This window comes from Vanessa tameamea, chromosome 29 (genome assembly GCF_037043105.1).
Source record: "Vanessa tameamea isolate UH-Manoa-2023 chromosome 29, ilVanTame1 primary haplotype, whole genome shotgun sequence".
Classification (NCBI taxonomy): domain Eukaryota; kingdom Metazoa; phylum Arthropoda; class Insecta; order Lepidoptera; family Nymphalidae; genus Vanessa; species Vanessa tameamea.
The window spans coordinates 4,939,442-4,951,601 of NC_087337.1; the positions used below are offsets into that span (position 1 = coordinate 4,939,442).

The 12,160-nt window shown below is 38.2% G+C and overlaps 1 protein-coding gene across 6 annotated transcripts in view; it reads right to left on the reverse strand.

Annotated features, from left to right (window-relative positions):
• LOC113403263 (myosin heavy chain, embryonic smooth muscle isoform-like) overlaps positions 1-12,160 on the reverse strand; it is a 60,179-nt gene that overhangs the window by 27,644 nt on the left and 20,375 nt on the right. For 3 of the 6 annotated variants that reach the window (XR_003369295.2, XM_026643735.2, XM_026643736.2), the window contains exon 1: positions 2,373-3,681. The exons of 2 other annotated variants lie outside the window; for them this stretch is intronic. Coding sequence is in view for 3 of the 4 variants with exons in the window: in XM_026643735.2 (XP_026499520.2) it covers positions 2,373-3,607 (1,235 nt within the window). In the remaining variant the exon portion in view is untranslated. Of the gene's footprint in view, positions 1-2,372; positions 3,682-12,160 lie in introns of those variants that run through there. One more of the 6 variants, XM_026643733.2, reaches the window with a different exon arrangement.

A 12,160-nucleotide genomic window follows, 5' to 3' on the forward strand; every position in this document is an offset into this window, starting at 1 on the left:
CGAGAGGGCCTTAGCCAAATTATTAGCCAACTCAGATATTTACTAGTGCTAGAAAGAGAAGGAGCTATTAGTCCAAAATCTGTAACTTTGCTTTAGGAATGTAATGACGAAAGCGATGACAACTGAACTGAACGCACTTTGTCTCTGTCACACCCTCCGAAACACATATAGGTCTATTCACTCACTCCTATTTAACTTATCGGCGTTCGTCAACAAATATGATCTAATTTGTACCTTTTTTTGTTGTCGTATGTTAATCGAATCGAGGTGATAATTTATATATTGAGTGCCACTAGTAATATACATGCGCGCCGATAATTTAACGTGGAGCGATGCAAACGTATATTTGTCTATGGATATTATTATATCAATGCATACATTACTCTATACTCTATTCCAACCATAAGATTTGCGAAAAAATGGCGGTTTGAACGTCGACGAAACTGTTATCGGAATTTTGGTAGTGTTGTTGTATTAATAAAGATGACTGAATCGATCATAAACTCTTAGTAGTACACAATATAGCTGAGTTTGTTTATCTTTATTACTACTTCGATTGAAATTGGGTGTATATGTATTTTTGATTGACATTGACAATCAATAGACATCAAGGAAATTAGAATTAAAAAAAAAAAAATGTTCGAGGTTCAAGTTTTACAGCCTAAATAATTTAAAAATAAATTTTAATTAAGCACAGTGTAACATTAGACGTCAGTCGCGTGGATTATTTAGATAATTACAAATAAGTCATGATTCAAGACGTTAGTGCGTCAATGTTTCACCTTGAAAAGTTCTGGTCGCGTGTTGAGAACTCAGTTCGGATAAGCTTGAAGTCATTATTCTCAGAGACAAAATGAGTCAGAGGGTAGAAGTTGTGCGGGTTCGAATACATACCCAATCTACGTTTTAAGTTCTCGTTAAAACGTTGCGAAAAACTTAACTTGTGTCGTATTTAACCAGCAGTGGAGTAGCTTGATGGTACCACGATACAAGAGATGAGGTATTTATTTATATATCTATATAATGAATGATACAGTTTACTGTTATATTATTTCTAAAACTCTGCTTACATTTCGTAATGCTGACAAAATCAATACCTTTGTCAAAATTTAAAAATAAAAAAAAAATAATGTAGAACACAAACGTTTAAAAGTACATTTGCGTTAAAATCATAACACTCATCGTCAATATTAAAAAGGATTTACTAAAAAATTCAATATGCAATGCGTTCTGACATGTTAGATTAGTCTGACAGTTCATTGTTTACACTTTGTTAGATTATCTTTGTGCCACAGAGTTCATAACAATGGCGTACAAAATGTAAACAAATGAAAAATAAAGTCCAAATAACCTACTTATTGATTTTAAAAATGTTAATTATTTGGATATCCTGTTCTATATGTTTTAATAATAATAAATTATAGTTTGCTTTTTTTAATCAGGTTGTATGGCTTAATACCTTTGCAACTTCGAATTGGAATCATACCGTTAACGAAAAAAATCGTGACCAAGTAGTACTGAGTTGACATTATTTGAAGCTCGCAACCCATTTTTTTAGTAAAAAAATAATGTATATTCTAGTGTTATAACTTTCTACCAGCAAAAACATTTTTTCGATTGAATCTTTAGTTTCGAATTTACTTTATATACAAACAAAGACATATCATCTCTGTATATTTTACGTAGTCGCTTAATAAAATATGACGCGTTATTTTGACGCCCGTATGACTTTTTTAATATCTACCGTAAATAGATTTTCCAAGACAAAGCATACGTGAGAGGCGTGAACTGACAAAGTTCTATACCGGTATTATTTTGTATGAAGATGAGTTGCTTCCTAATTACATGTTTGCTGTTAAAGGGGCGGTTTGTTAAACAGTGCTGTCTTAACAGTTATGTAGGAAAGAGAAGGTGTTTTCCATTACATTTTAAGCCAGTTCCACATACTCGATCAAGTTTAATTTAGTTTAGTCTGTTTTTTATATATATGTACAATTAAAATTTATTTTCCTGAAAACTATTAAGCATATGAGACTAATCGAGGTCGAATCCTTAGACGGATAGTCTGTAAATTGTTTGAATTCCGTCGATATTAATAAACATTGTACAGTGGAACATAGTAACATATATTTGATATTTGTAATGCACAAAGGATTGCAAACCGCTATACAATGTTTTTGGGGGGTTGTAAGAATTGTATAGTTAATGAGAGAGTCATTTTAGTAAGATCTAGAAGTTTTATGGTACTATGTTACTGTGTACGCTATGGATTATGTATTTTTAAATCAATTTAGTCATCACGTCACCAACATTGTATAATTTTAATTTCTATGTCTAATTAAATACCTTATATAATTGATATTGTTACTCACGTTTCTTCTGCATTAACATCTTCGTCTGCATCAACGATTTCTGCTTCGCTCTCTTCTTCTATCTCTTCGACAATCTCCTCAATCTCTTCCTCCGATTCACTCTCCCCTTCACTCTCAGCGATACTCTTAACATCACTAGTTTCATCACCCGATTCATTCTTATCACCTTCTATGAATCCACTGTCACTATTTTCACTAGTTATTCGTCGCAAGTCATCAACGCACTCAACTTTTATTATTGGTTCAGTTTGGTTAACATTTATTACCGTTTTATTTTCATTTTTAGAAACAACATAACCACCTAGAAGTTCGTCGTTATCCGGCAAATCTTCTAGATAGTCAGCTTCTTCGGAAGTAAGAGATTCGAATGATGAATCTACTTCTTCGTCTGTTTGTTGTTCGCCATCGTCGAAGATTATGTGTTTTCTGAACGTAACGCGTTTCTTTCCGTTGTCAGAACGATCGTCATCCGAGCAACCTTCGTTGTCCGAGCGCGGCGGTTTCAGATTCGACTTCCTGGTCGCAGGCGATTCTGAACTCTCCTTGTCGCTTCTCGCGTCCTCGTCTTTGTTCTCGTCCTGTATCAACTTCTCTAGTTCACCTTTAAGGTTATTTTTGTATGTCTCGATGGGTTTGTTCTCGACTGTCTCGTAAGCCGGCGCTTCCTTCGCGACCCTACTGTCCGCGGTTCCCATTTGCTTCTCATTTAATTTGTCGATAGTGCAATCGATGCTTTTGGCGATCTCGCGCAGCAAAGCCTCCGCATGTCGCTTGTCTTCCAAATCTTGCTCGTTCGATAGGTAGACTAGCGACACTAGTTGTTGTTTCGGCTCGGGTTTTGCGTATTTTTGCAGCACGAGTGCTTTAACGAAGTCGGCCGGATCGTCGGACGGTTGGGGCGCGTCTCGATTATTTTCGGCGGGCGTAGGCGTCGCGTCGCTGCATCGTTTGGTATCGTTCTCGATTTTGTAGTCCCGTTTTCTTTTGTTCCTTTTCCGTTTGCCCGCCATGATTTGTAATATGGCGCTGACGCCGGTCCTTTGATTGTAATCAGTCTCCGGTATTAAGAGGTTAACTACATCTTTGCGTGGAACCGATTTTTCGTTCGTTACGTCATTGTGATTTCGCGGCGCGCGAGCTTCGACTGAGGATGGTTTGGTGTCGCTCGGCTGTCTCCGTGAGGTCTCGGGCGACGATTCGGCCTTCCCGCCTTTTCTTTTGAAGAAGTTGAACATGGCGCGCTGTCAAAGACGAAATACGTTCCGAAATTGTATCCTGCGCCGCGGGTTTATAAATAATGCGGGAGAGATCGCTTCTACGTTATTTATTTACGTAGTTTTGTGATATTTAAAAAAAAAGTTTGCGATGTTTTGCGTGCCGATTATAGTGTTTAGCTGTGACTAATGCTACGATAAGATGTTTGTTTTCATTTCATGAAATAAAAATATATTCACGATAGTAGTTAATGAGTGAGCGGAACGAATGTATAGCGTAGGTAGTATTTTTTTATTAACGTGATATTGTGATTCGAATAAAACTACATTTTAAACTAAACCGACACACATACAAGTAAATATATTTAAAACTCAAGTAAAAAGTAAAGAAACAGACTGTAAATATTTAAGAAGAATGCTCAGTTTCTCCAGTAGCCATCGCGCTTCTCCAATAGTGGATACACGTGTGGCAGAATTTCAATGAAATTAGACACATGCAGGTTTCATGAATTATAAACACAAATAAATCACATGATTCAGTGGTGTTTGCTTGGGTTTGTACTTGCAATCATCGGTTAAGATGCACGCGTTCTAACTACTGGGCCATCTCGGTTCAAGTTTAAACAATATTATAAATTGACTTATACTGCACAGGGCAATATAACGAGTTTCGAGGAAGTATCCGTTGATTATCATAAGGAATACACAAATACAAAATTGTGTAATTTATTACAAATATATTTTGATGAATGAAGACGAGTAACCACTGAGTTTCTTGTCGATTCCTCTCGTTATGATCTACATTTGAAAGTTATAACACGACATGACTGACTAGTGCTACTTGAATAACGTATATATTGTTCTTTTTTTTTTTTTTTAAACTCAATGAAATCCCAAAACTGCCAACTATTAGTAATATAAAAAATACATCTATCTCGTTGCGTTTTTATGATCAAAAACAAAGTCGTAAAAGATATGTCGAGACGTCCATTAATGTTTCAATATCGTGTTTTACTACTCTGTGGTCTAAATTATATTTGTTTTTTATTTCATACTTAAAAAAAAGTAACTAGTGCTGAATAAATTCTCAATTATGTTGAAGATCTATAATAATTAATATTGTTTAATAAAAGATTACTCTGTATTTTTCTAATCAAAGTTTAACTAAACACGACGAAAACAACCTTTTGTAAGTAAACATGCAAATGTGTACCTAAGACTATAATAAATACAAGCAATATATTATTTATACTCACTCTTTGTCCCGCAAAGAGTGAGTGAACTAATGTAAACAAAGATAAGAAACATATATCGATTTTAGATTATTCATTTATCGTCTGAATAGCATGTGATGTGTGTGTGATATAAATAAAAAAAAAACGACGAAATATTCCCGTGCATTTCAGCCGCCATTGCATTTGACGTGTTGATTGATGCGTTCGTGTTAATGCACTTTTGAAAATAAAATACTTTCGTGTATTTTTGTAACGATTTACGAGTGAGAGATTTCAAAATTTGTATAAAATTACGAACTACGGAATATACAGTGAATACTGAACTGATTCTGTTGAACGATCTTTCATGTTGAGTTGAATGAGTTTCTTATTAATAAATTTCGTTAATTTTGAATTTTAATAAAATTGTATTAAGTTAACGAATTAGCAATTATAATTACTCTGCGGTGCCGGCAAATATTATTTAAAAAAACACATTTTCGTTTCCTTTCGAATATCTTGTCGGATTTAATTGCTTTTCAATCCGATATTTATAGAAAATGTTAATACAAAAATTAGTTATAAGTTAAAAGCGACCCGACCAGGTTTCTCTTCCAGAGACATTCTTTTCTAAGAGGTATTTCTTTCCGACTTGTTAGACAATAATTCTTATACCTCAGCTAATATACATGTTATAAATATAATTAATTATCTATAGCACTCAGAAATATTGAAGTTTTTTACCAATGAAAAGTTTTTTAGAATTCGATCATTAGTTCCGGAGATTACGTACAAACAAACAAATATTAGACTTACCATTACAATATAAATAACATTCGGCCATTTTGAATATCAAATTGAATTGAAATCAACCATTCGGCTATAATAATATGTTTGTGTAAGCGAATAAACCCGGCTCGCACTTGACTTACATCCAGATGAAAGTATAAATAGTCCGAAACATAAATGCATCCGTTTTCGATCAGCTGCTATTCTTGTGTAGTGATGTTCGTTTTATCGATATTTTTATTTATTTAATCACAAATTGAATTAGTTATAAAACTATCTTGAAAGTAAATAAAATAATGTCTTCTTTAAATATTCGATATTAACAATAGAATATGCAGGTGCGCATTTCTTTGATTTATCTTATGGGATTTTATTACAATTGACAGATAATTATGCAGTTTAAATGCGGTCTTTAACTTTTGGCCGGCAGTTCATATGTTTTTTTTAATTGTGTTATTGTATATGCTTGAATCTGTCTGATTTTTTTTTTCAAATTCCGAGCATCTGACCCCACCACCTCACCCCTCCCTTACACTTGGTTGAAGCCGCGGGCAGAAATTGTTTTATAGTAATCTATACTAATCTATAACAATATTATAAATGCGATAAAACTGTCTGTCTGTCTGTCTTTCAAGGCCAAATTTGTTATGAAGCAAGTTTCAACTCCAAGGATGAGTAGACCAACTATTAAAACGCGAATGGAGCCGCGGGTTGGAACGCGTGCATCTTAACCGATGATTGCGGGTTCAAGCCCAGGCAAGCACCACTGAATTTCCATGTGCTTAATTTGTGTTTATAATTCATCTCGTGCTCGGCGGTGAAGGAAAACATCGCGAGGAAACCTGCATGTGTCTAATTTCAACGAAATTCTGCCACATGTGTATCGACCGACCCGCATTGGAGCAGCGGTGTGGAATATGCTCCAAATCTTCCCCTCAAAGGAAGAAGAGGCCTTAGCCCAGCAGTGGGAAATTTAAAGGCTGTCAATGTTGTAATGTAAAATGTTGAAGCCGGTTTACAAGTTTACAACTAGTATTTTATATTTTAATGTCATCATTCACATAATTTATTTGTAACTTTGTATAGTTATTGTTCTGCCTTAAGATACCATTAGTTACCAGGCTGCCTGCCTGTTATTATAAATAAATAAAAATCTAGACTCCGTGGCGCGAATTAAAGCCGATAATTGTTTAATTTTGTTTCAATGTATGCTGTAATACTTTATTTTAATTATCACACATTTGATAGTTTAACATAGTAAACATTATCAATATCGTGACATTGAAATAGAATCATATAAATAGTTTCAAAGAAAAGTTTTTTTTTTTTTAATATAAAGCCTTGTTTTTATAGCGTTTTTAGTCTTAGGCATTGATTGTAGAGCCTAAAACGTTAAGATATGGCGATTTCACAGTATATCTCAAAATGACAGTTCCTTTTATGTAAGGGAATTTGTTGTAAATTAGACAGTATTCCTTCATTGTTTTTTCGGCTTTGTTCCTTTATTTAATTGCCCCGGACGTTATAAAAACATTACATATTTAAAGAGCCGCTATTACCTAATTCAAACTTTTGACAATTCGTAATGTTACTACTATTAAAAAAAATAACGTTAGGTAAAACTTTTCTACGTAAAACAGGATTTATGAGTGATTATAAATCTTATAAAAATATTACTGTAAAATTTCATTACACTTAAATGAACTACGTGTTCAATATACAAACCACGTGCAAGCGTCGAATGCGTACAGCGATTCTAAAAAAAATGATCAGCCGACTTGGCACAGAACGTAACGCGTAAAAACTGTCAATAGATTTATGGATGTGAATTTTATAACAATTAATCAGAGTTTAGAGATGCGACGTGACTTAATTAATTTAATTTATTTGTAATCGATAGTAAACATCACTAGCTGCTTGTCCCGACTTCGCTCGCTATATTACAGATTATATCATGCATAATATTATGCTTGGAAGCTCTCAAAAGGAATAACATATCCACGTATTTGCAATATTTCATCGGTACTCCGTTCCTATTGGTTGTAGCGTGACAATGGGCTATCTAACACTATTTTGAAGTGATAACTTCTTATAGAAGGGTAAACCGCTTCGTTACGTAACGCGTTACGGCGCCAGTCTGTCTGGCTTCCCTTTCTATTACGCATACGCTAGCGGTACCGCTAGGCAGGCTCCTCCGCTCTCACTTTAACTCACAGCGTATTTCGGACAGCTTAAGGTATCATTTCTGTCGGTCGCCCCGAGACACATATGTATTTTTTTTTAATCAGACCTGCAACGAACTGACTCTTCAGGTTTATAATATTAATAATATGTTTTCACTTAAGTTTTAAATATCAAAGAGAAAATACATAACTTACGTAACAAAATTAGCAATAACAATCAGGCGAAGGACAGGTACACTTGTGTGTATGTTTGTGTGGTTTGTGTTGTGTTTATGTGTTAATTAAGAGTGTTTAATGATTCAACTCTTTTCTTATAGTATGCCTTATTTGTTTATAAGTTTGTGTTTATTAACGTAAAAACAATTTCATGAACAAATGTTAAATTATATTTAAAAAAAGTTGTCATAAATGTTTTTTTGCGCTAGTCTACTGCTGGATACATACATCCTCGTAGAGCTTTTTAAACCTTTGTCCAGGGGTGGGACATTGCCTCAATAGCTTAATTTTCTTTCTTTTCGCAATGTTCAAAATTAAATAAGGTAAAAAAATAATTCAAGACAAATCATATATATACACACACACACACATATATATATATGCAGTCATAAATCAACATTGTCCACTCCAAATGCTAATTTATTCAAAATTATTTATTTTAATCGCGTCATTATCGATATGTCGATAAAACTCACGCGCGTCCCTGTGCACTTTCTCTGCGCACACGTTTAAATTTAGTCAAGGCAAAGACCTTTGACTGAAATTATTTCGGTTTTATAGCCGTATCTTTGTTCAAACGTGGCCAATTATACGATTAAAAAATTATCATTAAAAAAATTTGCACATTTTTACAAAAAAATTGGGATGTTATATATATATATATATATTTTTTTTTTTTTATGTCATAGGTGGCAAACGATCAGGAGGCTCACCTGATGGAAAGTGACTACCATCGCCCATGGACATCTGCAACACCGGGGGGCTTGCAGGTACGTTGCCGGCCTTTCAGGAAAGAGTACGCTCTTTTCTTGAAGGTTCCCAAGTCGTATCGGTTCGGAAAAACCGCCGGCGAAAGCTGGTTCCACAGAGTGGTTGTGCGAGGCAGAAAATGTCTTAAAAATCACGCTGTTGTGGATTTTCGGACATCTAGGTGGTGCGGGTGATATTTGGAATTTTGACGAGATGTCCGAAGGTGAAATTCAGCAGCCGGGATTAATCCGAACAATTCCTCGGAACATTCCCCGTAATAAATTCTGTAGAAGATGCAGAGCGATCCAACATCTCTACGCAAAGCCAAAGGATCAAGCAGATCGGAAAGGGCTTGATCGTCGATAATTCGAGCCGCTCTACGTTGGATACGGTCAAATGGAAGGAGCTGGTACTGGGGAGCACCCGCCCAGAGGTGAGAGCAGTATTCCATGTGAGGCCGAATTTGCGCCTTGTATAGTCTTAGACGATGGGCCGACGTGAAATACTGTCTTGCCTTGCTGAGCACACCGAGCTTTTTTTGTTGCCAATTTGGCTTTGCCTTCCAATTGACCGCGGAACTGAACGAGGCTCGAAACATCGACGCCAAGTATTCCGATACTAGCTGTGGCGGCTAACGGAATGTTCTCGAGTCGTGGAGATACGACAAATGGTGTTTTTTTAGCAGTTAACGCGCAAACTTGCGTCTTTTTTGGGTTGAAATGGACTAGGTTTAGTCGACCCCAGTTCGAGACTTTGTTTAACGAAGACTCGATTTCAGACACAAGTTTGTTCCGGTTTTCTTCGACGTTTTCCCGGGAAATATTAACACAGCCGGTGTATGAGGTGTCTACGGTGCTGCATAGCAGTGAATGTTACTGATTTGCAACAAGTCATTGATATGCAGAAGAAACAGAGTGGGTGATAGAACGCAGCCTTGTGGAACACCAGCATTGACGAATTTTTGGTCGGAGCATGCACCGTCGACAACGACCTTGATGCTCCGATCTGCCAAAAAGCTGGTAATCCAATTGCATAATTTCCCGGGAAGCCCATAGGAAGGACGCTTCGAAAGAAGCGCTTTGTGCCACACGCGATCTAAGGCCTTCACTATGTCCAAACTGGCTGCTAATGCGTCCCCCTTGCTCTCAACTGCTTCCGCCCATCTATGAGTAAGGTAAACTAGAAGATCACCGGCTGAGCGACCCCGACGGAAACCGTACTGGCGGTCGCTAATCAGCTGGTACTCCTCTAGGTACCGCAGGAGCTGGCAGTTTATAATGGACTCCATTACCTTGGATAACAAGGAGGTGATGGCTATAGGCCTATAATTGGACGGGTCTGAGCGGTTGCCCTTTTTAGGGATCGGATGCACCAAAGCAGTCTTCCAGGAGTTCGGGACGACGACGAATGCATAGGATTGCCGGAAAAGACGCGTTAAGACCGGCGCCAACTCGGGAGCACAAGTCCGTACCACGATTGGAGGGATGCCATCGGGTCCACTCGACTTATGAATACCCAAGGACAGAAGTGCTTTACGAACTGCACTTTGCCGGAATTTAACCTCCGGCATCGTGGTATCACACCGCGGAATTGTAGGTGGTGAATTTCCTCGGTCATCCAGAGTCGAGTTCGCCGCGAAGAGAGAGCCTAAAAGATCAGCTTTCTCCTTCGCTGTATGGGCCAATGACTCACCGTCCTTGTGCAGAGATGGTAAGGAAAGCTGACAGAAATTTCCTAAGACAGCCTTGGCGAGAGACCAGAACGCACGTGTTCCTGAAGGGAGGCGGACCAGTCTCTCGCCAATTCTGCCAATGTACTCCCTCTTCGCCTTAGCAATCACGTTTTTGAAGGACCTAGTTATATTCCTTTCTGAATGCGCTGGTATTTACATCACGAGACGCCGATGCGCCAGTCCAGTCTTGATAGCGTTCCCATTTTCGGTGTGAAGCCGTTTTGCAGAAACGACCAAACCAGGGCTGGGACTTGCCACCGATGGGGACCGCAGAATACGGAATGAATAGTTCCATACCCTGAAGTACCACATCGGCGACAGAGTCAGCAACAACGCTCGGATCATCCGGCGATAAACAAACCTGCCCCTATGGTAGGATGCAAAGAAGGACCGTATCGCATCTCAATCTGCTGACTTGTAGTGCCACACTCGGCAGCAGCCCACGAAATGAGGTCGTGAGTACCGCGCAACCGGCACTGTACTTTGGACGAGACAGTGGTCCGACGAGCCCAGAGGGGGATCGACGATAACCTGGTAGCCATCCGGATGGGAAGTCAGCAGAAGGTCCAACAGGGAAGGTGTATGATCCTCCACGTCTGGTATTCGCTTTGGCGAGGTGACTAGTTGTGTCAAATCATATGCTAAAGCGAAGTCGAGAACAGATCTACCCGCATGATCGGTAGTGCGAAATCCAAGCCATTCGGCATGGTGGGCATTAAAATCGCCAAGAATTACGATCTCTGCGGATGGGATCTGCTGCAGCATGGAATCTGTAGCCATTTGGACGTGCTCAACTAGTCGGTCGGTTTCGGCATTACCGCTATGGGACCTATAAAGGCACGCGTAGATTCGCGGATGGTCGTCGCAGTCTACACGCAGCCAGATAATCGATAGGTCCTGCCCTTCAAGGCTGCCGAGGCGTCGAGAGCAGATATCATCTCTGACATAAACGCACACCCCAGCTCGAGGTACAAAGGAATGTTCCAATTTGTACCAGGGGTAAGAGAGAAAAGTCGTTTTGGCAGAAGATGATATCTGGGTCTCGGTAAGAAAGAGCAAGGCCGGCTTCGCCGTCTCAAGGTGAAAGTGAACGGCGTTCAAGTTGGAGTTGAGTCCCCTTATGTTGCAGAAGTCCACGGTGAGGGTGGTAGGGGTTGCCTTATGATGCCTGCTCCGCTTGCCCTGAACAGTGGCGAGCGCAAAATTGCCCCCCCCCCAGAATTCGGAGGGCAGCCTGGGTGTCACTGCTCAGGTGGTGTACGTCCAGAGCATGGATATTTTTATACTTTAATATAATAAAATTATTGCAACGTACACATTTTGCCTTTGATTAGAATCTTTTTTTTTTTTTATTTATAGTAATTTGTCGATAATAGCTAAGAGTGCGTGCTTAATCCTATTTTTTTTTTTCAGAATACATTTCTGTATTTTAAATAATTATTGTACGTTGATAGTGAAACTGATTTGTTAATTATTATTGTAATTAGCGAGAGAATGTAATCATCCATGCGCAACACAGGTTCACCGTTCAATGCGTTTATTATGAATGTCGTAACTTGTATTCCATTAAAGAAAATTCCACACTTCAGAGATATGTTTACGCTTATAAAGAGTCTACTTTATACGTCCGTGTAAACTTGATGTTTTGACCATAATGGCGGAGTGACGGATTGACAGCGATTTCGGCGGG